Here is a 27988-nt window from a genome sequence, read left to right as displayed (position 1 = left end):
TGAATGGAATATATCTGAAATACCATGAAAAAAGCCAGCCAATATTATTATTATTATTATTATTATACATACACATTCCTTTTGGGTGTTCAACACATCTTTCTCTTTCAAAATTCTCTCAAAATCTTCCATAGTTAACAAAGCAAACCTGGTGTCCATGTTTGTTTACAAATTGTCAGTCACTCGCTAGCACAGAAGTTTTACGCCTTTGACGTCTGACGTCATGTTGTCTTTACAACCATGCAATATCATAAACCATATTCAACACTCATTCTCCATTGGATAGAGTGAGGTAATACACATAGGATAAGCGATATGCTAACAATATTGCATGCTATCAAATAGGGCTGGGCGATTTTACGATTACGATGTTATTCACGATATAAAATCTCTACGATTAGAAATTAGACACGTACGATATGCCTACGATAAGCCTACGCCTTCAATAAAATTACTTCATCCGAAGTTTTGACAGACACGCGAATAGCCAATCATAACTAAACAGTACCGCATGTAACCAATCAGTTGGAAGAGAGCCACGTCAAGTTAGGTTGCGTGCACACACAAACACACACACGTGTAGCAGCAACGCACAGCATAGCTGTGGTGAAGTTTGCAGGCGCGCGGCATTTCTCCAACAAAGCGTGAAACAAAGCGATTATAAAAATGAGCGAGAAGCCGACTGACCGGAGTTCTGAACAGGAAAGTCAGAGCACTGCCCTGGAGGACATCGTTGAAAAGAAGGGCCAGAGATCTTCGGTTGTGTGGAGGTATTTTGGATATTTAAAATCGGACATACAACAAAGTGTTACACAAAACCTTAAACACACTGACGTACAGGATTGCACTTTTTTTCTCCTTGCAGCATAAGGTTTACACGTCAATATGTCTTTTATGTTTATTTGAAAGCTGCTAGAATTTGCACAAATGATTAACAATGGTATATAGTTTTTATTTTTCAGTTTCAGTTTATTCATTTGAACAAAAGAATGTGCATCCAGTTTGTTTTGGTTCTGTGAAACTTGAAGGCTTGTTAAGCTATTTTTTTAATTAGGAAGGAACTACTAATTTGTAATGTTCATATTTTGAGCAGAAAATTAAAGAAAATACAAAAATGGTGATTTGATTTATATCGTGATATATATCGTTATCGAAAATTTTGAAAAAATATATCGTGATATAATTTTTTCTCATATCGCCCAGCCCTACTATCAAACCAAATGAATGAAACCCACTAGACGGGAAAAGAATGCATGTTTTTATTCCATCGAGATATTGGCTGGCATTGAGTGGTATCTCAGACGTATTCCATTCAGCTAGCATGATACTGAACGAGTCGAAGACGAGTTCAATATCATACTAGCTGAATGGAATATATCTGATATACCACGAAAAAAGTTAAGAACAGGGGAGTACCTTACCAATACTGAATGCTGATTCTGATCGACTGTGATTCAATGTTTTGTCAATCCAATGTACTGTACAAAGTCAAGGTTCTAACAATAAAAATGGTACAAGTCCAAAAAGCCTGAACAACAACCCAACTTGTATACAAGCTATATACAGGTTGATAGTTCAAGTTCAAAGTTACTTTTGGTCAGAGTTAATTGTTACATTGCAGTTGTTCAAAACAAAAGGGCTTTGCTGAGTGAAGTCCACGAGTGACGTCCTCTTGTAAAAGTCTCCGTCACTTTTCCTCACCTCCAAGTAGAACTTTGACAAAATTTCCACTATTGCTGTCTTTTCCAGCTTTTCGATGTCCATTGGTCTGTTTTTCTCTTGTAAATATGCATGAAGAATATCCAGTGAAGTTTTTGTAGCCTTTCAGATGTTCAGGGCGGCATGGTGGTGTAGTGGTTAGCACTGTCGCCTCACAGCAAGAAGATTCTGGGTTTGAGCCCAGTGGCCGACGAGGGCCTTTCTGTGTGGAGTTTGCATGTTCTCTCCGTGTCTGCGCGAGTTTCCTCCGGGTGCTCCGGTTTCCCCCACAATCCAAAGACATGCAGTTAGGTTAACATGGGACGGCCTTGGGCTGAAGTACCCAAGAGTGGCGTCACACTTGTACACAGCAGCTTTGCTCTCCTATGATGAACTAAATTTCGTTGTACATTTGTGCAGTGACAATAAAGGCATTCTATTCTCTCTTTAAATCTTCCGCTTTGAATGAAGCAAATGTTGCCGCCATGTTTATGTACGAACTGTCCGAGTCACCCACTAGTGCGGAAGTTTTACATCTCCGACGTGTCTCTTTTCCAGTTTTTCAATGTCCGTTGGTCTGTTTTTCTCCTGCAAATACACGTGAAGAATATATAATGAAGTTTTGGTAGCTTTTCGGGTGTTCAGCGCATCTTTAGTGTCAGTTTATTTATTTAGTGTTTAAACCTAGCACTGGATTAGCCCCATGTTCTCTCTCTCCCGGCCGACAAAGAAATGATTGTGCACATGCACAGCAGAAAAGTTGTCACTGGATCTTCGCACGAGCTCCGATGTGTGACATTGTGTTGTTTTGACAACGTCCAATATTAAAACAATATTGCATGCTCATTCTCCATTGGGGAGAGTAGTGTAATACATGGAGGATAAGAGATATGATAATATTGCATGCCATCAATAAACCCACTCGAAAGGAATAGACTACGTTTTTATTCCATTGAAAAAGTGGCCCGTATGTATAATAATTCCCAATATTTCATTCGGATGACGTCACTCCCAGTGTTTTCCCGCTGACTAGATGTGTGTTGTCAAAATGGCGAACTGGTTCAAAATTAAAATTCTTTTAACTTGCATATTTTTTTGTGGATGTGTCCAGATAATATAAAGAACATTACATGGTGTGTGAACATATGAAGTTTATCTTCTCATGTTGAAAATATTTTCACTCATTCGTGCTGACCACTCGTGAATACATTCACCACTCAAAGCTACACTTCATATCTTTGCCCAACCATGTAATATCCTCTGTTTATGAGGAGGTGATTGAAGAGATTTTCTCATGGCACCTGTAATATAGCACTTGTAAAATACTCAGTATATGAGGATGTGAAGTGTGCCTTCCATCCCCCGTTTCTATATTGTAAATCTGTGATTTAAAAACAATTTTGTAGGATTTGAAGTTGCATGTGTATATTAGTTTATCCATGACTATATTTGACAGGAGACATTTTATAATCCCATCTCATTATCTCTAGCTGCTTTATCCTGTTCTACAGGGTTGCAGGCGAGCTGGAGCCTATCCCAGCTGACTACAGGCAAAAGGCGGGGTACACTCTGGACAAGTCGCCAGGTCATCACAGGGCTGACACATAGACACAGACAACCATTCACACCTATGGTCAATTTAGAGTCACCAGTTAACCTAACCTGCATGTCTTTGGACTGTGGGGGAAACCGGAGCACCCGGAGGAAACCCACGTGGACACGGGGAGAACATGCAAACTCCGCATAGAAAGGCCCTCGTCGGCCACGGGGCTCGAACCCGGACCTTCTTGCTGTGAGGCAACAGCGCTAACCACTACACCACCGTGCTGCCCCATTTTATAATATTCACCATAATAGCAGTTCATGGAAATGAACATTATCTGTATATATTAACTCTTCAGGTTTTTTTTTACAGTGAAATAAACATGGATCTCTCTCTCTCTCTCTCTCTCAGCGGGTTGATCCTGCAGGACCTGACCTTTGTACATCTGGGAAATCCAGATCTGATTGATGCGAAAGTGAACTTCTCCAAGCGCTGGCAGCAGTTCAACATCCTGGACAGCATGAGGCGCTTCCAGCAAGTGTGAGTGGCCTTCTGTCACCTCCTTCCCCTACATGTGTATTGCTCACTAAATGTACATTCCACTAGGGCACTAATGAAATTGAAACGGCCAAGTTACATTTCCAGTTTGTACAGTTAACAAGTTAGTTACAAACAGTGAATAATGAGTAAGGGTGGGTTGTGATTTTTAATTCAGGGCACCAGGATGTGATTATAAAACAATGCTCAAAGCCATTCAATCCATCTCTATTCTGTACATGCTGAATTTTTAAAATTACTTTCAAAGCATAAATTAAAACGCCATCCCAGCTGCAAATGTGCAATGGGATTTCACATGTTCATATTATTATCTGATATGTCCGAGATTGCACACGGCCTGCTTCTTTTCACCCAGCTCTTTTTGTGGTTCTAATTCATAAAATCCAAAATGATGTCCAGTCACTTTCAAAGCAGAGGGCATCTGAAAATCTGCTAGCTCATATCTAATTGATACACAGTGCACACACTAAGTTCACCACCCTGTTGGTTTAGAAGTGAGCAATGTGAAAACACCAGATATAAATGTGTTATCTAAAACAGCACTGACTGAGCAAAGAAATTGTTAGGGTTTTGGATAAAAAAAACCCGCACAAGGACGCATTCCCCCCCCCCCCCCCCATGCTCCCGGGCCAACAGCTGTGCCTTGGTGTTCACAGGCATAGAGATGGAAGGGCTTTGAGTAGTCAGGTAAACCCAGGGTCGGAACAAAGAGCGCTTTTGAGGGAGTGATAAGCGTCCACCATAGCGTCAGTCCAGGTCAAAGGGTGTTGCAGTGGATCGTGATGAGAGATTGCAGAACGGAGAATCTTGTCATATAAAGAGCAGTCAGGGATCCATTGTCTGCAGTAACTGATAAGACTCAGAAAAGACATCAGTGCATGGTTAGTTGCAGGGCGTTTTGTGTCTAGAATCACCCGTACCTGATCAGATGACAGCTTATGACAGCTTAGCTTGTGAAAGTTCAAAACCCAAATACTTAGTGTCCATGCAATATTGCAACTTGGTCCTGGAAACCTTAAAGCCCCTGTGCGCCAGATGTTGGAGCAGGCTTGCGAATAAAGATTGCGAACCGATTGTGGGGTTCCTTTCTTTTTTCTGCGACTCACCCCCAGACGTCTGGGTGACACGAGGGGACTGATCTCGAGATGGTGAGGGCTAGAGAGGTGAAAAAACCCCTAACAATTTGGTGGCCCGTACGGGGATACTTCCAATCAGGTAAGGGGTCTCTTTTAATTGATTAGTTGGGGGGGACTTCCGCCTGGTTGGTAGTATCAGAAAAACCCAGTTATAAGATTTTTTTTTTTGGTTATCCTCGTAACTGGTTTACGGGAAGATTGTTTATCCTCGTGAATGAGCTGTCACGGGAAGATTGTTTGGTTATCCTCGTAACTGGTTTACGGGAAGATTTTTTTAGTTATCCTCGTGTAGAGGCACGGGAAGATTGGTTATCCTCGTGGAAGAGCCACGGGAAAAGTTTATCCTCGTGAATGAGCTGTCACAGGAAGAGCGCGCTTTGAGTTAAACCCATAATAATTACCCATAATAATTAATCTCAAGACTGTCCTTTCGTGTCACCAATGGGGGGAACTTGCGAATAAAGATTGCGAACCGATTGTGAGGTTCCTTTCTTTTTTCTGCGACTCACCCCCAGATGTCTGGGTGACACGAGGGGACTGATCTCGAGATGGTGAGGGCCAGAGAGGTGAAAAAAACCCCAACAGAAGCAGACATGATTATGATGCTACAGAGGATAGAGATGCTTCCAGGTATCATTGCTTGTATTGTATGCGTTGATTATCGCACAGGGGCTGTCTTCTGAGGTTTACAAAAGAAGTCATGCAGAATTTGTGAAGTTGTCTTAATTCCAAAGTAATATCTCATTATTTAGCTGATTATGACAATATGAATGAGCGCCTGACAACATGGAAAGAATCCCTTTTATAAACATCTGAAAACAGCCCCCATGCAATAATCGACTGCAGGCAATGAATGGAGTGCTGCATCAAAGAAGAGAAAGGTAAAACAATGACTGTAGGAACATTGTCTACAGTTTCTTTATAGTTATTGAGGTAAACAGATACAGGTGTATCTCTGTAGGGATCCCTTCCATGTTGTCAGACACTTGTGAGGCTCATTATGAGCCTGTCGGTGGCAAAAACAAGTGGTTTACTTTGACCCAGATGTTTGCCCCAAAGAATTATGTTGTATAGCTGTTTTGCAGTTGCCGGTTATAGTGTTCTAACTCAGTGGTTCCCAAACTTTCTCTGCTGGGCCCCCCTTTGGTAGATAAGAAAATTTTTGCGCCCCCCCGCCCCAGACAAAAAGAGAAAAAAAAAAGATAAACAGGACACACATACACATTTTGTTTTCAGACTCCATTGCAGTTTATTAATACAAACCTCAACCTTTTTTGAACAAATAAAAGTAAACTGCCATAAACTACAGGTTGCAATATCATTATTTTAAGTATAACTGTTTTCAAGCACCTTAACTGTGTAACAGGTTTCTTTTTTTAATATTCAACATTATCAGTGCAGTTTTCAAACATTGCCTCTCTGCAAAAATGGGTTTTAAAATATGACCAACTCCCTGAGAAGAAAAAAACAAAAACCTAAAGATTTGTTGTGCAAAAATGACACCTTTAATCCTCGCATCTATTCAATGACTGGTGTGGGCCTGCTTCATGCTGCAGATCTTCTCAAATCTGGGCTGCAGTTTTGAGATTGCCACTCTGAGTTCATTTTCAATGTCCAGCTTTGATCTGTATTTTGTCTTGATTGAGGCCACAGCAGAAAAACCTCTCTCACATAGGTAGGATGTGGCAAAAGGAAGAAGTATGGCCAGGGCTCTCTTACCTCGCAGTGGGTAATCTTTCTCCACTCCAATCCAAAATGCAGCCAGTGTCTTTGACTGAAACTGCAGCCTCATTGTTGAATCAGAGGTGACATCAATGAACTGTTCCTCCTCTGACGTGCTGGAGTCGGCAGGTGGTGTTGCACTGAAGGGGTCACGGATCCAGTCATATTCTTTGGGATCCTGCATCAGGAAATATTTCTGGAAATGGTTCTGAAGGGCAGAGATGTGTGCTTTCATGCATGGGATCACTGTGTTCTGCAGTTTGTTGTCTTCAATGAATGATTTCAGGTTCTCAAATGAGTCCACATTTCCAACCTTCACTCGCTGCAGCCACATCTCAAGTTTTCTGGTGAATGATGTGATTTTATCTGCCAGATGTGGGAGGTGTGTATTTGTGCCCTGCAACTGCAAATTCACTTCATTGAGTTTCAGAAACGTGTCACTGAGGTATGCAAGTTTCATGAGGAACTTGTTACAGTAAAATTTGTGGGCAAGATCATTGCCCTCTTCCTTCAAAAAGATGCGGATTTCATCTCGCAGTTCAAAGACCCTGGACAGCACCTTCCCACGTGACCGCCATCGGGACTCGCTGTGAAACAGAACAGCTGTGTGGTCGGAGCCCATTTCCTCGCACAGTGCCGAAAAAATCCGGGCTTTGACAGGTCGTGTTTTGATGTAGTTGACGGTGGCAATAACGTCAGTCATTGCATCATTCAGCTCGGGACTCAGCTGTTTAGATGCCAGTGCTTCGCGGTGTATCATGCAGTGCGTCCACTGCACATCGGGGGAGACGCGCTTGATGAGCGCTTGCAGCCCTGCCCGTTTCCCAGCCATAGCCTGCGCCCCATCAGTGCAGATCCCCACACAGTCCTCCCATTTCAGGTTGGCCTCTTTCAAGTAAGAGTCAATGATTTTAAACAGTTCTTCTGCTGTGGCTCTGCCAGTAACTTTTTTGCAGAAAAGCAATTCCTCCCTCATGTCATCTCCGTCTATGAATCTGACGCAAGTAATTAATAAACAAACAGTCTTTGTTACTGTCAGTGGCTTCATCCATCTGAAGAGAAAAGCAGCGGTCACGCACTTTGTCATTAAGCTGCTCCTCTATGTACTTTGACATGTCATAAATGCGCCTGCCGATGGTGTTGTTGGACAGAGGAATAGCCCTTAGTTTGCTGGCTGCAGTGTCATCAAGCATAGTTGATACCATGTCCATAGCACAGGGAAGCACTAATTCCTCCGCTGTTGTGTGCGGCTTTTTACACCGTGCCACTCGGTAGGCAACTTTATATGAGGCGAGTTGAGCATTTGCCGGCACGGATGCAGCTTTAGTAAATAGGGACTGTTGAGCATGGCAGTTTACGGGTTTTTGTCTGAAAAACTCAACTGGCTTGTCTTTGTGCTCTGGATGTTTTGTCTCCAAGTGGCGTCTTAGCTTGTTCGGCTTCAAGCTGTCACAAGCTAGCACTTTAAGACAGACAACACACTGCGGTCTCTCCTCATTACCCACCATTGTACAGGTGAAGCCAAAGACAAGAAAATATGACGACACATATCTTGTCTTTGCCTTGGAATGAACTTGCTTTGGAAGCACATTTGGCGATGCTTCATCCTCTGATTTGCGTTTACGTGGGAGCCCCGCGCCCCCCGCCAAAAACTTCTCCATGTTATGCTAGCAGTGTAATTTATTGATTGATTCATTCATTCATTCCATCTGCGCCCCCCACTTTGGGAACCACTGTTCTAACTCAATCATTTTGGTCCCTAGTAAAAATTTGGACCCAAAAAAGATGGGAAAATTAAGTGTGTTAAACGTTAAGTGTGCAACTAGGGGAGAAAATACACTCGATCATGTTTATTCAAATATCAAACATGCCTACAGAGCGACCCCCCCTCCCCCACATTGGACAATCAGACCACCTCTCTCTGCTCCTCTTCCCAGCCTACGCCCCCCTCAGAAGGCAAACTAAACCAGCCACTCAGACCATCAAAGTCTGGCCTGGAAATGCTCTCCTCCAACTGCAGGACTGCTTTGCCTGCACAGAGTGGAGCATCCTTGAGGATCAGGACCTGGACACATACACCGAGTCTGTCCTCTTTTACATCAAATGCTGCGTAGGAAACGTCACAGAGGAAAGACGCATCCGGGTCTTCCCAAACAGGAAGCCCTGGATGACAAATGAAGTCCAGACCCTGATCAGAGCCCAAAACTCGGCCTTCAGGACGGGGGACAGAGCTCTCTACAGCACCGCCAGAGCTGATCTGAGGAGGGGCATCAAACAGGCCAAGGACTCCTACAAGAGGAAAATAGAGGGATACCTGGAGGACAACAACCCACGACAGATGTGGAGGGGCATCCAGGCCCTAACCAATTACAAAGGCCAAACCCCTCCCGCCTCCCCCAGCAGCAGCACACTGGCAGAGGAGCTGAACAACTTCTTTGCCCAGTTTGAGACCACCACCACAAACCTCCAATCACTGCCTCCCCCTGATTCCAGCACCCCACCTCTTTCTCTCTTGGAGCATGAGGTGAGGAAAAACCTGAGAGCAGTGAACCCCAGGAAAGCTGCTGGTCCGGATGGTATCCCAGGGGCGGTGATTAAAGCATGTGCAGGTCAACTGGCAGGGATCCTCACCAAGATCTTTAACCTCTCCCTGACACATGCCACCGTCCCCACATGTCTGAAGGCCTCCACCATCATCCCCATCCCCAAAAAACCTGCCATAGACAGCCTCAACGATTACAGACCAATAGCCCTGACGTCTGTAATCATGAAGTGTTTAGAGCGATCGGTCTCGCAGCACATCAGAGACTGCCTCCCTCCCTCCTTCGACCCTCACCAGTTTGCATACAGGGCAAATCGGTCTACGGAGGATGCCATCGCCCTGACACTCCATACAGCGCTGAGCCACCTGGAGAACAAGAAGAGCTATGTGAGGATGCTCTTCGTGGACTACAGCTCTGCGTTTAATACTATCATCCCGGACATTCTCTTCAACAAACTCATGCAGTTACAGATCCCTCTCCCCATATGCAACTGGATTAAAAACTTCCTGACGAGTCACCCACAGACTGTAAGACTCGGTCCCCACCACTCCTCCACACTCACACTCAGCACTGGGTCCCCTCAAGGATGTGTCCTGAGCCCTCTACTCTACGCCCTGTACACCCATGACTGTTCTCCAACCCACCCAACCAACCACATTATAAAATATGCGGATGACACCACCGTGGTTGGACTTATCTGTGGTGAGGACGAGACATCGTACAGGGCTGAGGTAGAGAAACTGTCGCTCTGGTGCTCAGAGAACAACCTGACCCTGAACGTCCAAAAGACAAAAGAACTCATCATGGACTTCAGGAAGAAAAGACAGGACCACGCCCCCCTCCTCATAAATGGAGAACGGGTGGAAACTATCATCACCTTCAAGTTTCTGGGCACCCACATCTCCGCTGACCACACCTGGACTTTTAACATCAGGGCCCTAGTAAAGAAGGCTCAGCAGCGGCTGCACTTTCTGCGTGTTCTCAGGAAAAACAACCTGGACACTAAGCTGCTGCTGGCCTTCTATCACTCCTCTGTGGAGAGCATACTGACGTACTGTCTGGGTGTCTGGTACGCAGGGTCCACAGCTGTGGATAGGAAGGCGGTGCAGAGGGTCATAAACACCGCCCAAAAAATCATCGGCTGCCCTCTGCCCACCCTGGAACACATCTCCACATCCTGCTGCCTTAGAAGAACCAAGGCCATCACAGGAGACCCCTCACACCCTGCCCACCCCCTGTTTGATCTGTTGCCCTCGGGGAGACGCTTCAGGTCAATAAAATCCCATACCAGCAGACTGACAAACAGCTTCTTCCCATGGGCCATCAGGACTGCCAACAACTACGGACACATACACACACACACTCTCTCACAAACGGACTCACATAACACCTCCACCCCAACAACCAACAAATCTACCTCCGCTTCTTGTTTAAGCACCTTATATTTATTGCCTTTAATCTGCTAATTGCACATTTTATGTCTCAATTTTGAGAGAGACTATAATTAACTCCCTGACGTTTTTTATTCCCTGACGTTTTTTATTGTATATTCTGTGTCTTTTATGTACATTTTATTTTTCTGGTGTATGGTGGCTCTGTGGGAGCACCCTCAATTTTGTTGTATCTCCCGGTACAATGACAATAAAGATTATTCTATTCTAAAATAAGGACCAGGTTAAAAAAATCCCAAAGTTTCCCTTTCAACCAGGGGTGTCAAACATATGGCCTGTGGGCCACATCTGGCCCGTGGGCCACATCTGGCCCACACAAAGATTCAAAACAGCCCGCACATCTTTGCATCAACCATTACCACGAAACGCAATTCGTCATCCATCCACCAGGTGGTGACAGCCTATTCCAAGTAAACAGCTAGTCATTTTTGACTAACGAAAGATTGTGAGCTAGCTTCTTGCTGTCAAGATGTCAAAGAAAAGGAAAGGTGACGGAATCGAAGCTTTCAGGAAAAGTGGACAAAAGCCTGCTTGTTCTGGGAAGTTAAGAGGAAGCCAATTTGTTGAGTTTGCTCTGTTCACTGAATCTCTCTCACACACACACACACACAAATACATTTTCCTGCCACATATTTTTTTTAAATGGCGAGGGCAGGCAAGTTCTTATACTGAATGTACATTATTGACTGCACATTATTGACTGCACTTGTTTTCATGAATATTAATAATTCTTCTGTATGTTACATGTTAAAAACAAACACTGGAATATACTTGAATATACTGGGAATGAATGAATGGGAAATGTATGGAAGTTGAATTTTAAAGATGTTCCTATTGAAGCCTAATTAAGTTTTTACTGCCACACTGGTAGTATTACAGGCAATTTATAGCCTGTTGACATATTGAAAGTAATCGTTGACTGCATGCATTTTCAAGTTTTGATGTTAAAAGATATCAAACAAAAAGTTGGAAATGAAATGAGTGGGAAATTAGCCTCGTAGTTGTTTTACTGATTCCAAATGAAAGTGTTCAAAACTTCTTGAACAAACAAATCATTTTACCATGCAGATTTCATGGTTGCCCTTTTTAAATGACTGTTCAGTGATTATTTAGCCCTCGATGACCTAGAAATTTAGTGATGGGGCTGTCAGTGAAAATGAGTTTGACACCCTTGGAAATGGTTTAAAGTTAAAACCACTTCCTTTCTGCTTGTAGTATTCATGATATTTATATGATTTGATGATACTGACAAGTTGAATACTAATCTGTTTTAAATAATTAGCTGATGAATAACGTGTTCATTAATTTGTTTGAAATAAGCAGTTCGTTCTCCCGGTTTTCTGTGCACAGACACTACGAGCTGAAGAGGAACGACGACATTGTGGCGTTCTTCAACGACTTCGGTGACCACTTGGCCGAGGAGGCACTGTGGGAGCTTTCACTGAAAATCAAACCACGCAACATTACACGCCGCCGGACTGAGCGTGACGAGAAAACCTAGAGAATGTTCCTAAAGCGAGAGAAAATGCCTCTAGAAACTGTTCCAAGAGATCACAGAGGGAATGATGGGAAACCTGGAGTTTTCAGAGAGGAAAAGAGAAGGGGGGGGGAAAAACAGGCAAGACTTTAATGAACAGAGGCAATATTCTCCAAGAGATGAGTAATATACTAATACATGTGCATATATATATACACACACACTGGAAGACTTAAGTTGTATATTTCAACTTGTGTATGAGAGAGCACGATCTGGAGCTCTTGCTTGTTCAGAGTCACTGTATCTACATCAGCGATGAACACTAAAGAGGCTAACACCAGAAGGTTGGAGTTACCCATAATTTCCCACTGCTGGGACTCCCTGTTCAATATAAAGTAGGGTGGAAAGGAAACTAAAAGGGGGGGAACCATGTAAAATGTGTGTGTGGGGCCCCTTATTGCCATGTTTGTGGAGTAGGTACTCCTTCATGAACTCCTTGTGTTGCCAGGCAACAAATTACGTGACCTTTCAAGTGTGTTGTTGTTTTTTTTAACTCCTCTTTTTGGCATCATCTGTGTGTGATGTATTGTATATGATAAGCATATGATGATGTACAGGTGCATATTCTCACCTATAAATAAGAGATCTGTTTCTTTATTTTGAACTAAATTTATGCACTAAAAAAAGAAAACAAGCAAAAACACAAGGACTGAACATGCTGTGATCTCTGTAAATGTGGATGTATGGTTGCGTACTCGCAAAAATGCTTGCAAGTGCCATCAAAAGAAAAGCTGTGCGTGCGCGCACATGCAGGCATGTCTGTCTCACTTATGTTTACTGACACCTGGGAACGAACTCATTTTTCTCACCACATATTGTGCTTTTTTCCCCCCGAATAAAACTAATTTCTATGTACGTGTGAGACATGTGCGCACTCAGTCCCAACAGATTTAAAGAAGACGGTAAGACACTGCCCCCCCCCCCCCCCAAGACAGAACTTGAAAAGCTGAAGTCTCATCTCATTATCTCTAGCCGCTTTATCCTGTTCTACAGGGTCACAAGCAAGCTAGAGCCTATCCCAGCTGACTACGGGCGAAAGGCGGGGTACACCCTGGACAAGTCACCAGGTCATCACAGGGCCGACACATAGACACAGACAACCATTCACACTCACATTCACACCTACGGTCAATTTAGAGTCACCAGTTAACCTAACCTGCATGTCTTTGGACTGTGGGGGAAACCGGAGCACCCGGAGGAAACCCACGCAGACACGGGGAGAACATGCAAACTCCACACAGAAAGGCCCTCACCAGCCACAGGGCTCGAACCCGGACCTTCTTGCTGTGAGGCGACAGCGCTAACCACTACACCACCGTGCCGCCGAAAAGCTGAAGTAAGGTTTCTAAATTTGTCTGGTTGTTTCAAACAGTCCCACTTAACAGAAGTTGCCCAATTACTTTTCAATTTTGTAAGTAAGGAATAAAACATGACAGCATGTCCTGAAGCATTTTATTCCTCCGTTATTGCTTTCTTGATGTTCATGAGGCAACCCCAAAGTCTTCTGGCTGGAAGGCTCTTGCCCCTGGAGACTCCTTCCAAAAATGCTAAAAACATTTCTTAAAAAAAACCGTCAGCTTAACAATTACATTTATAAATCCATTTATGTTGAGTGTCCTCCATACAAGATCTTGTGAAAGTTACTGCTATAGAAGTGATTAACTTATATTGGTTTGCAGCCAGAACTATTGGCGGGGTGCTGTTCTTGAGCATCTCTAGACACACAAATGAATATGCAAATTAGAAAAAAATAAAAAAACAAAAACACTACACCCCACCCAGGTTAAGGCAATATTAACTGTAGTGTACTGGCTTATTACCTTTTAAATAAATACCCACCCACTCACCCCTGACTATCAGAACTGAAGTCTAGGGCCTCTGCATGCTCTTGCGACAAGGCTTTCGCAGATAGCTTTTCGCAGACAGTTGTAATTTATCATTGAGCGGGGAGTAATAGGCGTGCGTGATGTTATTCATCGCCACAACGCAAGGGGGCGTGAAGTTGCTAGGAGTAGTTGGTGGGTGTGGTTAGTGGAGTGTTTATCCTCCGGTTATTTATAATGACTAGAACTGGAGTCGTATAGATGTACGTACTTCCTCACTTCCTCGATCAACCGCTCTTCGTGCTGCTCCATCTTCGCTCGTGTTTTTAAAAATGGCGGTCATGAAAACAAACCAAACCGGGAAAGTAGGGAAGCGGAAGTGCGTGTACAGCGGATGTAGAGTGGACCAATCAGAGCCCTCTTGTCTGTGAGGCTTCTGCAGTGGTCACAATTTTTGGGAGGTGCACGCAGAGCGTCTGCGAAGGGGGGGGGGCTACGCAGACGCCATCTGCAAGGACTGCGTTGTCAGCATAAATTGGCCTTAACAGAGTCCAAAGGCAATACATCTATTCTGAGAATGAACGTTTAGGGAACTGTTAACATATCAGAAGTCCATTAATGAACACACTCCTACTGTACCACTGAACTATATGTGAAAGGATAAATTTTAAAAAGTAAATCATCTTTCATCACATGAATGTGAAACCCTGACTAATGAAGGACAGAAATTGCACCATGATAAATTATAGCTTTGCTGTGGCATAACTTCTTTATCCCCAACTGCTAATTTGACTGTCACCCAGAAAACAATACTTTTTAAAATCAAGATTTTATTATTTAAAATACTTAAGTCAGACAAAATTTTTAAAAGAATGAGTTAAATATTTTTAAAACCTTCACATTTTATGAAAACGGACAAGAACATGACAGTCTTTACCACAATCGTCATTAATTGATGAGGCAGTTAAGTCTTCATTTATAGACACTTGCTTTAAGGAAATTAAAACAATACACATTCTAGAGTCCCTGCTACATTAGGATTGGTAGAAAATAAAATAAGTGTAATTACAAAAATCAAAGTCTATAATGGTTGATTTAAGGTCAACCTTAAAACCAATAAACCCAGTTTAACAGTAATGAATAGTTTCATCAGGACAAGGCCTAAATCTAGTGTCACCCCATAATGATCTTTGATGATTTTCAGGTGCTTCAAATGAGAAACTATTGCTATACATGTTTAATCTACATAGTTCACTAAAGAAAAAATTTTCATATACTTTGTAAGTCAGTCAAAGTGCAAGAGATGTCTATTAAACTGATGAATACACACTGATACAATCTCGGAGACAAACCTAAAGTAGGAGGTCATTTTACATCAGGGATGTCAAGTCTAAATGTGGCCTGTGGACAGATGTTTTAGTATTTAATGTCACAGACATTGGTACTAACGCAGCAAACCTCCACATAAAATTGTAATATTCCAATCCATTCATTAAAAAAAAAAAAGTATTGAATAAGCAACCCAGCTGATTGCATCAATTAGTTCTATCTGTGCTAATTAGAATCAACTGGGTTGGTAGGTTTATAGTTACACACTTTGAAAAAGTGAAACCCACCTGTAAATGCAAGTCAACAAATCATTTGGCACCAAGTTGTCATGTCAGAAACCTCTCATGATGTACAGAGGCAAAGAGCTCTCCCAAGACCTTCACAACAAGATTGTTGAGCAGCAATGGCAGTGTTTACCGATGCATTTCTCAACTCCTAAAAAGTTCCAATAAGCACCATCATGACTTATCTGCAAGTGGAACGAACACCACTCAACCATCAACCTGCCACACACACACACAAGCTCCTTGCAAGATTTCCAACTGGGCAGTCAGAAGAGTAGTCCAAGAGCAAGGACCACTTGAAGAGCTTGAAGCAATGGATACAGTTATCACAGAGAAAACAAATGGGCAAGGCACTAAACAGCCATTGTCTCCATTCTCACCACCCCAGAAGACGCCAGAAGAAAAGACATGTTGACGCTTGTTTGAAATTTGCTACAAAACATTTGGAGAAGCCTGTAGATTACCAGGAGAATGTCCTGTGCTTTGAGGGGGGACAAAACCCTTTCCGAAGCGCCATGTTTGGCTCTGCATAGGACTTAAAATATCCACAGTAAATTTCACACGTGGAACCATCATAGTATGGGGCCGTTTCTCTCTCACGGTACCAGCGGAATCCAAACTACCAAAGGGAGTAATGAATGGAGTCATGTACTGAAACTGAGAAGAATCTGTTGCCGTCCACTAGGAAGATGAGGAGACGTGGGTGGACTTTCCAGCACGACAACAATCCAAAACTTACTGCAAAGGAGACTCTCAATTGGTTCCTTAGGAAGAAAATAAAGATGCTGGAATGGCCCCAGTTAATGAACATACTTAAACCCAGTAGAAAATTTGTAGAATTAACTGAAGATCATGACTCATCATTTAATTTAGAAGAAGGAATCCAAATGCTACTTGAACACTGCGAAATTAGTTTCTTCATACAGGAAACACCTTTTAAGTGGTCATAGCAAACAAGGTCTTCTCCACCAAGTATTAATTACATTTCAGTTCATGTTCAAAACTTTTGTCCTGTCATTCCACTTTAATGCACAAAATTTTGTTTTTTTTTTTTCTTCATGGATTGGAATATTAGGATTTCTTTCTGTGCAGTTTTAACAATAGTTGCTGTAGTTGGTATTGCGTTAATACCGGTGTCTGCTCAACATTGTGAATAGCTTCACTGGAAAATGTTTAATAGGAGAAAAAAAAAATTGGCGTGTTGAATACTCATTTCCCCCCACTGTATACACACGACCAGCCCTGGGGTATTTTTGATGCGGTGTAATTTATCCCCCCTCTGAAAAAAAAAAAAAAGTTTGGGCACACCCGTTTTAAATATTTTAAACTTGCCATCCCACTACACATCATCCCATGGTATCTGGATTCAATGTACATCTAGAACTATATGATTGTACAAACAATGAACAACCTTTCTCCTGAAATTTTGTGAACACCACAGTAATTTTGAAGTAGAAGTGTTCTATGGAGCACTTGCATGTGACGTCACAGCCAATCCAGATTGTAACAGACGCCATCTTGTCAGTCAAACGCCATATTTCCACCTTCTACTTCTGGTTCTACTTCTACCTTTTCTTCTGGAAAACGCTACTATATACAATTCTACTACAACCGCTGCGGCTACAAGCTCTCCCTACCTGTGCACGTTTTTTATGGTTTTTTGTGTGTATTTTTGCGTGTTGTTCGTCTGTATCGGACTTCAATATCCACTACAACCGTATGGACTTACTGGACATGGGTTTCCAGCAGAAAATGACGGTTTGTAGCGATTTCCATCGCATGCACAACATTCCGGACGAGATAGCGAGACCACCGGGGTCTCCGTGGATTGTTATCGGGTCTGGCAGGCGAAGGAGGCGGCGTCGGGAGCGGAAGCAAAAGCAAGGCTGCAGGCAGAGCCGGCCTGTTGACTAAGCTCAGAAAACAGCCACTCAAATCTCCACTGCCAAGCCTCTATCTCTCCAACGCCAGATCCATGGTAAACAAGACGGACGATTTGGAATTACAGCTGGAATTACCTTATTCTATAATCGGCTGGTCAGTGCTATACTCAATACTTAAGTGACTTACCCGTCCAATGAGGATTGCTATTTTCTTGTTTACAAGATGCCACATCTGAGTCGCTGACAAATCCTGAATTCCTGTAAAGATAACTGTCCAGAGATTTATAAGCACGCAGTGCTTCACCACTGAACAGCGAGGGAAAGTTGATGAGGTAATTATACATGTCTGGGTATTCCACCTCTGGCAGTTCCATATCCACTGACACGGTCGTGAAAACTATGTCCGGTAAGCCATAAGGGTCACTAATCTGTAGATCGTTTATTTTAGACATATATCTAGTTATCTGTTCTTTAGAAAAATGAGCCGTGTAGTCCGTCGGTTGAAATTGATCCATTCTGTACACGAGTGCAGCAGTATTCAGCTGTGTTTTTTACCGACAAGATGGCGGCTGTTAACTTTCCGGTCACGTGACTGCAAGATCTCTATACTGCGTGTGAACTGCTGGGGGGAGGGGGGATTTCCCTGCCTCGGCTTTTGATATCCCCAGTCTGGTCATTCATGCTTGTCACCAGTGGAGATGCATTTTATTCACGCTTCTTCAGACTGAATCAAATAACCGCATTTCCTATGTAGATGGTGCAGTTTAGTAAGACGAGCTACCGGTATTTACAGATCCTCTCGTGTATATGCACAGAGTCCAAACTACATGACTCAGTTTCTCGTTGCTGTACTTGGAACTAGGTGCAGAGGATATCATACTACACGATTCATCACTGAGTAATCAAACCTGCTAGAAAATATCAGCATCTCAGTAACTGTTTGCAGAATAAGAAAAATCACATCAATAAAGCAGACACCACAGGAGAAAACAGTAAATAGACATTGTGGTTGGAGAGGAACTGAGCACTAAAAATCAAAGGGTAACTGAGGACCAGGGCTAAAGTTGTGTAACGTGCACTAGGCTTAAGGAATGTTAAGGTAACTTGATGTACCGAAGCGAGACAAGTAGGCATAACATTAATACATCATATTTACCTCCTGGGACTATTAATTGATTTAACAGTTTAAAAAATTATTATAATTATTTTCTATAGCATTAGTCAACAGTTTGAGAATTATCACACACACAAAAACACACACACACACACCCCTACCTCTGGAAAAAACTAAGAGACCACTTCATATTTTTTTTTCTTAATTCAGTATCTCTATGTATAGCATCCATTTCATTCCAGTGTCTGTGCTGGAATTCCAACACAAGCACATCTCATTTTACTGAATGAGGTACTGATTAGGTGATCACCTGAACCAAACCTTATTTAACAAGGAAAAGTATAAAAACCACTGCTGTGGTCATCACTATCCTCTTGCAATAGGACCAGTTTGCATGGCAAAAACAGTGCTAATGGTACCTTCAATTTAATTGGAATACAAAAATATCTATTCATCATGCCAAGACAGTTAAAAAGAGAAAGTTCTGAGTGAGAAAAAGAAGGGTTCAATTCTAGCTTTACTGGCAGAGGGATGTAGTGAGCATCAGGTTGCTTCCATCCTCAATTTCAAAAGACAGCAGTTTATAAGAACAAGGGCAATCAGCAGACATTGGGGACAACAAAAGTTACAGACTGGCAGAGGGCAAAAACGACTCGCCATTGACTGGGATGATCGTCAACTCCTTCAAACGTCACGCAACAAAAGTAGAAGGACATCAGGTGACCTACAAAAAGAATAGCAAATAGCAGCTGGGGGTAACTGCACAGCAAGGACGGTTCGAAACAGGCTCCTCCAGGCAGAGTTGAAGTCATCTTAAACTTTTATTTTCTCTCTTATTTTATTATTTTTTGTGTAGTTTGAGGTTTGTTTTTTTGTTTGAGTGTTTTTGTCCACCAGTTGTGGTGTAGCTCCAGACCCAGTTTTGGGCGTCGGTTCCCTCCAGGCCTTGGTTCGCCGTAGGTGATGCGTGTGCTCCTAGCTATGGACTGCAGTGAGCTCATTGCTCATTTTAACATTGTGGTTGTCCAGTGCTCTGTGCTTTAGTGCTTGGCGTGGTGTTCTGAGCGATGTTGCTCGGTGGCATCGCGATGGCTGTGCAGGCGGTTTGGGACGTACCGGCGCTCTGCGTGGCGGTGCTTCTGTGCTCGCTTTGTGGATCCATGGCATGGTGTTCCGAGCGGTGTTGCTGGCGGCGTCACAACGGCTGTGCTGGTAGTGTGGAACTTGTTTTCATGCGCCTTTTGGTGGGACTGTGGCTGCTACACCTGACATCCTGGCCTCTATTTGGTGGACTTTATTCATTTGTTCCCTATAACTGTAAAGCGACCTTGGGTTTTGAGAAAAGCGCTATATAAATTGAACATAATAAAAATAATAATAAAGCTAGCCCTGTGATGACCTGGCGACTTGTCCAGGGTGAACCCCGCCTTTCGCCCGTAGTCAGCTGGGACAGGCTCCAGCTTGTCTGTGACCCTGTAGAACAGGATAAAGCGGCTAGAGATAATGAGATGAGATGAGATAATAAAGCTGGGGGGAAATCAATGAGAAGGCTGAGGTTTGCTAAAAACCATAAAGGATTGGATTGTAGAGGACTGGAGTAAAGTCATCTTCTCTGAGGAGTCCAATTTTCAGCCCCCCCAATCACCTCATCGTCTAATGGTTAGACGGAGACTTGGAGAGGCCTACAAGCCAGTATCTTGCACCCACTGTGAAATCTGGTGGAGGATCGGTGATGATCTGGGGGTGCATCAGAAAGGCTGGAATGGGGAAAGAGGTTTGTGAAGGACACATGAATCAAGCCACATACGTGGTTATCCTGGAAGAAAACTTGCTTCCTTCTGCTCTGATAATGTTCCCTCGCTCCTGATACTAGTGGAGAGCATGCCAAGACGTATGAAAGCTATGATTAAATGTCAGTGTTATTCCACCAAATACTGATTTCTGAACACATTCTAAGTTCAAACATTAGTATTGTGTTGTATAAAACTGAATACGATCTTGATTTCTATGTATTATTCAAGGTCTGAAAACAGTTCATCTTTTTTGTTATTTTGACCAGTTGTCATTTACTGCAATTGAATGCTGAGACTATTTTTATGGAGAATTTTGGAAAGGAAGAGAAAAAAAAAAAAAGTTCCTCAACCACATACCTATAAATGGTAAAACCAGAGAAACTGAATTTTGCAGTGGTCTCTTAATTTTTTCCATAGCTGCATGTATAAATCCCAGTCAAAAGTTTGAACACAGTTTCTAATCAAATTCATTTATAATTAAAAAAAAAAAAAAGGCACTTGATGTCTTAAAGTAACAATGGATGTTTTTCTTTACTTAGTTGAACGGTTCTTGACAATATGGATTACTACAGTTATGGAATAGGGCTATTTGCTGTATTTTTATTATTTATCATTTACTGTTTGATGATCTCAAATGTATTACGAAGGCAAGAAATTCCACTAATTAATTTGACAAGGCACAGCTGTTAATTGAAAAACATTCCAGGTGACTACCTCATAAAGCTTAAGATAATGTTAGTGTACAAAGCATCAAGGTAAACGGTGGCTACTTTGTAAAATATGTTTCCTATTTTAGATTCTTCACTTTGTTTACCTCATAATTCCATATACAACCCCAAATCCAAAAAAGTTGGGACGCTGTGTAAATTGTGAATAAAAACAATGCAATAATTTGCAAAATCATGGAAACCCTATATTTCATTGAAAATAGTACAAAGACAACATATCAAAATGTTGAAACTGAGAAATTTTATTGTTTTTTTGAAAGAAAAATGCTCATTTTGAATTGGATGTCAGCAACACATTTCAAAAAAAGTTAGGACAGGGGCATGTTTACCACTGTGTTGCATCACCTCTACTTTAACACCACTCTAAACATTTGGGAACTGAAGAGACCAATTGCTGTAGTTTTGAAAGAGAAACGTTGTCCCATTCTTGTCTGATGGAGAATTTCTCCTTTGCTGTATTTTACGTTTCATAATGCGCCAAATGTTTCAAATGGGAGACAAGTCTGGACTGCAGGCAGGCCAGTTTAGCACCTGGACTCTTGCTACAGAGCCATGCAGTTTTAATGTGCAGAAAGAGGTTTGGCATTATCTTGCTGAAAGAAGGAAGGCCTTCCCTGAAAAAGATTTTGTCTGGATGGCAGCGTATTGCTCCAAAACGTGTACATCATTCAGCATTAATGATGCCTTCCCGGATGTACAAGCTACCCATGTCATGTGCATTAATGCACCCTAGTGTTTCCCACACATTGACGAGACTATGGTGCCCTGCCATAGTCTAATTTGGGCCGCCATAGGGGGTGTCGTGGCTCAGGTGGATAGGACGCCATGCCATGGGTCCGGGGACCCGGGTTTGGTTCCCGATCCCTCCCCGTCTCTCTCTCCCGCTCATTTCCTGTCTCTACACTGTCCTATCCAATAATAAGGGTGAAAAAAGCCCAAAAAAATATCTTTAAAAAAAAAAAAATTTGGGCCGCCATAGTCTCAGTCCGCGCCCACACGCACGGCAACACTGACGCACCCGGCCTGACATTGCGTGCGTTGCCTATCTGAGACAGCGTGAGGAGACAACTCTGATAAGCTACATCCTGTCTGCATCTACATGTTAAGGTAAGTTTATACAACTTTATGTAGCCTTTGACACGATTGAGAAGGTGACATTTAGGCTACGCTATTGTGCTTTATAGGCGTATGGAGAGCGCATTGATGGATGACGTTAAGTGTATTGTTTCAGTAAAATTACTTTGTCCATTTCATTCTGGCAAACCTACCTTTTCTGTAAGGCAACAGTAGGCTATTTTGAGGCAATATTAGTTAGCCCTATATAGTTATCTAATTCGTCAAATTAACTTTATCATCCTACCAGGATCAGGTCGTTTCCAAATTCACCGGCGAAGTGCTTCCTGCTTGACATTGTATGTGCGCAGTCTATGCAAGTGATGGAGACGTGAAGTGACAGCAGTGATAAACTAATCTAGGTCTGCATGTACATGTTAAAAGGGAAAAGCAGTCTATTCTAACAGAGAGCGAACTTCGATGCCACTTTTGAGAATTAGTGCTAGTAGCCTTAACGCGATTTGTTACTGGTGAGACGGAAGACATTAAATTATTTTTAGCCTTTTCTAATAGGCTACCTTCTAAAGGTGAAGCTATTAGGCCACATAATTAAGGGAATGTAATGTTAGTTACCTACTTAATTAAATTAACTTCTTGACTCGAATTTGATCGTTTTCAAATTTACTGATGAAGTGTTTCTCCACTAACGTAGGCCTTAATGCAACGCGTTGAATGTCAGGTGACGATGTCAGCCTTATTGTAGATGCTACAGCTGTAACAGAAAATCTCCGATCCTTATTAAACTGATGCTAAATTTTTTTTGTTAATTCAGATCATGAGCATTTTGAATTATTTCAAAAAGAGGGATCAAAATTCACCTCAGGATGAAGAGGTAGTGACTGAGGTAGGCCTAAAGAAATGGTCCAACAAAAAAAGACCCTTTGTGGAGGTTGGTGCGCTCCATTATCGGAAGGATTACCTGGAGCACCACATCAGTACCGAACACCACCAACTGAGCATTAAATCCCAGCAACAAATGTATGGGTTTCGTACCGGTACAGTAGCGCTTCGCGTAGTGTGGACAGATGAAGCTGTTCTGTATCAATACAAATATAATGCGCAAAGTCACACACCTCAGTCGATGTCTTCGCTGAATAAAATAGTGAAGAATGGAGATTCGTTTGTTTCTTTCTCAACTGCCTCGTGCGCTTTATACGATTCGACTGAATAAATGACCACCAGAAATACAGACTGTACATTGACAACAAAAAGCACACACATGTTGTTTCATCCGCCATATTCTCGGAAGTAAGTTACTCGGTAACCACGGAAACATTTCGCGCACGCGCATTTCAACTACCGTGAAAGAAAACCGCAAACATTTCTCGCTAGTGTGGACAGATGCACTAAACTGTACCGGTATACTTTGTATCAATACAGTTATACCACTTTCGTACCAGTATAAGTGTGAACACAGCACAACACTCCTAGCAAGTGAGTGCGATGAATGGGGGCAGATATGCCCATTACTCGGCCACTTAGCAGCGATTGCCCTTGTTGTGCCAGTGTCGAGCGTGAATTGTGAAAGAGACTTTTCCACAATGAACAGGGTAAGGACATCTGCAGCCAAACTAGTAATGTGAATTTCAATTTACATTTACCCATTGTTTTTATGCTCAAATCCCACCTAAGTTCAATCTCACTTTCACTTAATTAAATATTTCAGAGTGAGCTTTACAATCACATGACTCATTGTAGTAACAAGTTGTTTGCCATTTTAGGTCAAAACAGACCTTCGTAACAGACTGCAAGGAGAGCACCTGGCCACCTGCTTGAGGATTTCCATTAACGGGCCACAACCAGAAGATACAAATTATGAAAGGGCACTCGAACTCTTTCTCAAAGCCAAGAAAAATCAAATGCACAAGTGCAGGGTGTGGTCTTTGTAAATTGGGCAGGCATTTGTCAGGGTCACTTTTGACATACAGCAGAGCTAGAAGTCCTTGTTTTGTAGGACTTCAGGGTGTGAAGTATTGTAGGATTTTTGGTTTGGTTGCTATCTGTAATATGTTCTTGTAGGACTGCCCTCTGTAGCAACATGCTAAAATAAAATACAAGGTGCATAACCAATACCAACGAATTTGTTCTTTGTTAGTCTTAGTTTAGTAGCATTAGTAGGCTAAACAACCCCCGCGCACCCCTGCCATTCAACCGGACGCACACGCCATGCGCTAAACAACCCCCTGCGCACCCCTGCAATTCAACTGGACACGCGCACCATGCACGCCACCCCCCCCATGGGCTGCCCCCATAGTCTCCAAAATTTCTGTGGGAAACACTGCACCCTCACAGATGCTGGTTTTTGAACTGTGCACTGATAAGCCAGATGGTCCCTCTCTTCTTTAGCCTGGAGGACGTGGTGTCCATGATTTCTAAAAAAAAAAAAAAAAAAAAAAAATTCTCCTTCTGATTCATCAGACCTTGGGACAGTATTCCACTTCACCTCAGTCCATCGTAAAAGAGCTCAGGCCCAGAGAAGGAGATGGCGTTTCTGGATATTGTTTATATAATGGTTTTCACTTGCATTCATGGATGCAGTAATGAGCCGTTTTCACAGACGATGGTTTTCTGAAGTGTTCCTGAGCCCATACAGTGATTTCCACTACAGACACGTTTGCTTTTAACGCTGTGTCTCCTGAGGGCCTGAAGATCACAGGCATCCAATGTCAGTTTTCAGCCTTGTCTCTTGCATACAGAGATTTCTCCAGATTCTCTGAATCTTTTAATGATATCATGTACCATAGATTATGTGATCCCCAAATTCTTAGCAATTTTATGTTGAGAAATGTTATTCTAAAATTGTTGCACTGTTTGCCCAGACAGTCTTTCACAGAGCGGTGAACCCCTCCCCATCTTTACTTCTGAGACACTTAGGCCCTGTCACCACGGCAACGGATTCAGGTGAATCCGATACAATTGTTTATCGTTTCGGCCTGGCGTCCACACGGCACCGGCGTTTTGGGTGCCCCAAAACGCAATCTTTTGAGAACGGGTTCCAGAGTGGAAAGATCTGGCAACGTTGCCATTGCGAAGTCGTCTGGATGAGTAGAACGGATTTGTTTACGATGACGTCACAACCACATGACTGTCAGTGCTTCACGCCGGGTAGAAGTGTAACGAACTCGATGCGAGTTGTCAACAAATCATATAACTTGGTTCATGAAACGCGCTTACAAAATATTTTCACTGTGAATATTTATTGTGTAATGGTGCAAAGTGAGAGAGAGAGTTAGGGCAGAGTCAATCCCGCCAGCAAAAATATGGAAAAAAAAAGGAGCGATCTCACCTCTTCAGATGTTGGTTTAAGTCCTACAATACATTCCTCAAAAAGGGCGTAGAACAACAAATTAATCCATCAACGTGTAGCATTCAATTTATTCCGGACCATTAAAGACGCCGCCTTCCGCGTAGAATCATACGTCATCCTCGCCGCCATATTGGATGGGTCAAAGTGGAGAATAAAGATGCCTCATTCGTGTGCTGCGTTTAACTGTACCAACAGGTTTGCCGTCCAAACGAGATCACATGGGATTACCTTTCACAGGTGAGACTGGAAAAATACTTTTCATTGTATTTGGTCATTATAATGTAATTTTACGAACAGATTTTTCTGACTTTGTGGCTAATATGAAGTCTCGCGCATAATAGTTTATGCGCATGCGTCCTTACTTCTTCTATTGTTCTGGTGTCTCCGAAGGGACCGTCTTACAGCGCCCCTAGAGGTGTGGCATGTGTATTGCATCGTTTTCAGCAAGCGTTGCGTTGCCATATGGACCTGATATTTTACTGATCGGTGCCCATGTGGACGCGATATTTTTTTAAATAACATCTCGTTGCCGTTGTCGTGTGGATGTAGCCTTAGCCTCTCTGGGATGATCTTTTTATATCCAATCATGTTACTGACCTGTTGCCAGTTAACCAAATTAGTTTAGCATTAAACAACTTTAATGGTGTTAAGCTGAACGGTGTTTACCAGGCGGCACAGTGGTTAGCATTGTCACCTCACAGCAAGAAGGTTCTGGGTTTGAGCCCAGCGACTGACAGGGGCCTTTTTGTGTGGAGTTTGCATGTTCTCCCCCTGTCTGCGTGGGTTTCCTCCGGGTGTTCCGGTTTCCCCCACAGTCCAAAGACATGCTGTTAGGTTAACATGGAATGGCCTTGGGCTGAAGTACCCAAGAGTGGTGGTGCGCAGCAGCTTTGCTCTCCTATGATGAACTAAATTTCGTTGTACATTTGTGCAGTGACCAAGGCATTCTATTCTTTCAGTCTTTTGTTGACCCTGCCCCAACTTTCCTGAAACATGTTGCGGACATAATTCAAAATGAGCATATATTTTTCAAAAAACAAAAATCTCAATTTCGACATATGTTGTCTTTGTACCATTAAATCAATGAAATATAGGGTTTCCATGATTTGCAAATCTTCACATCCTGTTTTTAATTTAAGTTTTACACAGTGTCCAACTTTTTTTGGAATTGGGGCTGTATGTTCCAGATGCTTTTTCATAGTTTTGATGTCTTCAGGATTGTTCTACAATATTGAAAATACTATGAATGAGTAGGTGGTGTGTCCAAACTTTTGACTCGTACTGTGTACACTGGATAAATGTGTGTGCAAGTAATTATAAACAGTTATTCCACAAAATCAAGTCGTATATGACCTGACAGCTGATGAGGCGCGTAGTGCCAAGTCAGCTGTAAGCCATGTACGATGAGCGAGTGAAATGATGGTCTTCTGTCCACATTCACTGGATCTTGAGAAACAGGATTTTTATTTTTTGCAAATTCGATAATTAAAATCTTTTGTACAAAATGTCCGACAAAATCACTTCTGCTTAGAATGTAAAAAGGCAAAATGACAGTCGCAATTTGTGAAAAAAAATGCTATAATAATTCTCAGGGGGGGAGGAATGTTCTTACTATCAAATACTTTTATTCCATATTTTGCTTTTTTTTGTATTTTCGGGGGTTTTCTTCTTTTCTTCTTCTTTAGGTTTTTTTTGGCGGTTGGCAAGTCAACTTAAAGGTGCATTACTGCCACCAACTGGATTGGAGCATGGAACAGGAGCTATTGGGGGGGGGGGGGGGGGGGACGACACTATTCTTTTAGCCATTTCTGTTTCTTTTAAAGTACTTGATCATTTCTGGGGTTTTGTTTGAGTAGTTTTTATTTCATCCTCGGTTGGTTCAGCAACACGCTCCACCATTTTGTTTTTCATCCAGTGAATGTGGAGAGAAATTTTATTTTACATACACCAATATTAACACTGATACAGCTTTTCATAGAATTGACTTCTTTGAGCAGCATTTAAAAAAAAAAAAGCTTAATTTCCTGTTTCTGTTCGTTAACAGTATGATTGAGTTACAAACGGAATCATAACACTTAAAGTGTTTGTGCGTGTGAATTTGTGTGATAAGCATGCAAAATTTTTCTACCTTTAAAGTTTTAAGCATATTCCCCTGTGTATCTGGGTGCTAATGTGGCCGCGTGCTAGGTTCCAGTAGGGGACGTTTTGTGGGATTGGACCCTCCTCCATCTGCATTCCCCCTTGCTTCGTCCACGCTCCTCTTTAAGGTCCGCTCAGGGACGTGTCCATTAGCAGCTCCTCTATGCCACTTGCAGATATCGCCGCTTAGGATGTCTTGGATGTGCTGCACGATCAAATTAATTGCCACTGAGAGGGAGAAAAAAAAAACGAAAGTGGGACAGTGAAATGAGATGGACAGAAATATG

General features: G+C 42.4%; 2 protein-coding genes across 3 annotated transcripts in view; one reads left to right on the top strand and one right to left on the bottom strand.

Annotated features, from left to right (window-relative positions):
- rapgef1b (Rap guanine nucleotide exchange factor (GEF) 1b) overlaps nucleotides 1–13043 on the top strand; it is a 96105-nt gene extending 83062 nt beyond the window's left edge. For both annotated transcript variants that reach the window (XM_060935623.1, XM_060935622.1), the window contains exons 23-24: nucleotides 3653–3781; nucleotides 12002–13043. In XM_060935623.1, the coding sequence (XP_060791606.1) occupies nucleotides 3653–3781; nucleotides 12002–12152 (280 nt within the window). In that variant the 3' untranslated portion in view covers nucleotides 12153–13043. The remainder of the gene's footprint in view (nucleotides 1–3652; nucleotides 3782–12001) is intronic.
- Nucleotides 13044–14873: 1830 nt separating this feature from the next.
- Nucleotides 14874–27988, bottom strand: part of uck1 (uridine-cytidine kinase 1) — a 34642-nt gene continuing 21527 nt past the window's right edge. Inside the window, exon 7 of the mRNA XM_060935621.1 lies at nucleotides 14874–27929. Coding sequence (XP_060791604.1) covers nucleotides 27730–27929 — 200 coding nt within the window. The 3' untranslated portion in view covers nucleotides 14874–27729. The remainder of the gene's footprint in view (nucleotides 27930–27988) is intronic.

This window comes from Neoarius graeffei, chromosome 12, assembly GCF_027579695.1.
Source record: "Neoarius graeffei isolate fNeoGra1 chromosome 12, fNeoGra1.pri, whole genome shotgun sequence".
In the NCBI taxonomy this organism is placed as follows: domain Eukaryota; kingdom Metazoa; phylum Chordata; class Actinopteri; order Siluriformes; family Ariidae; genus Neoarius; species Neoarius graeffei.
Note: the sequence above shows the minus strand (reverse complement) of the source record. Positions and strands in the feature narration are given on the sequence as shown.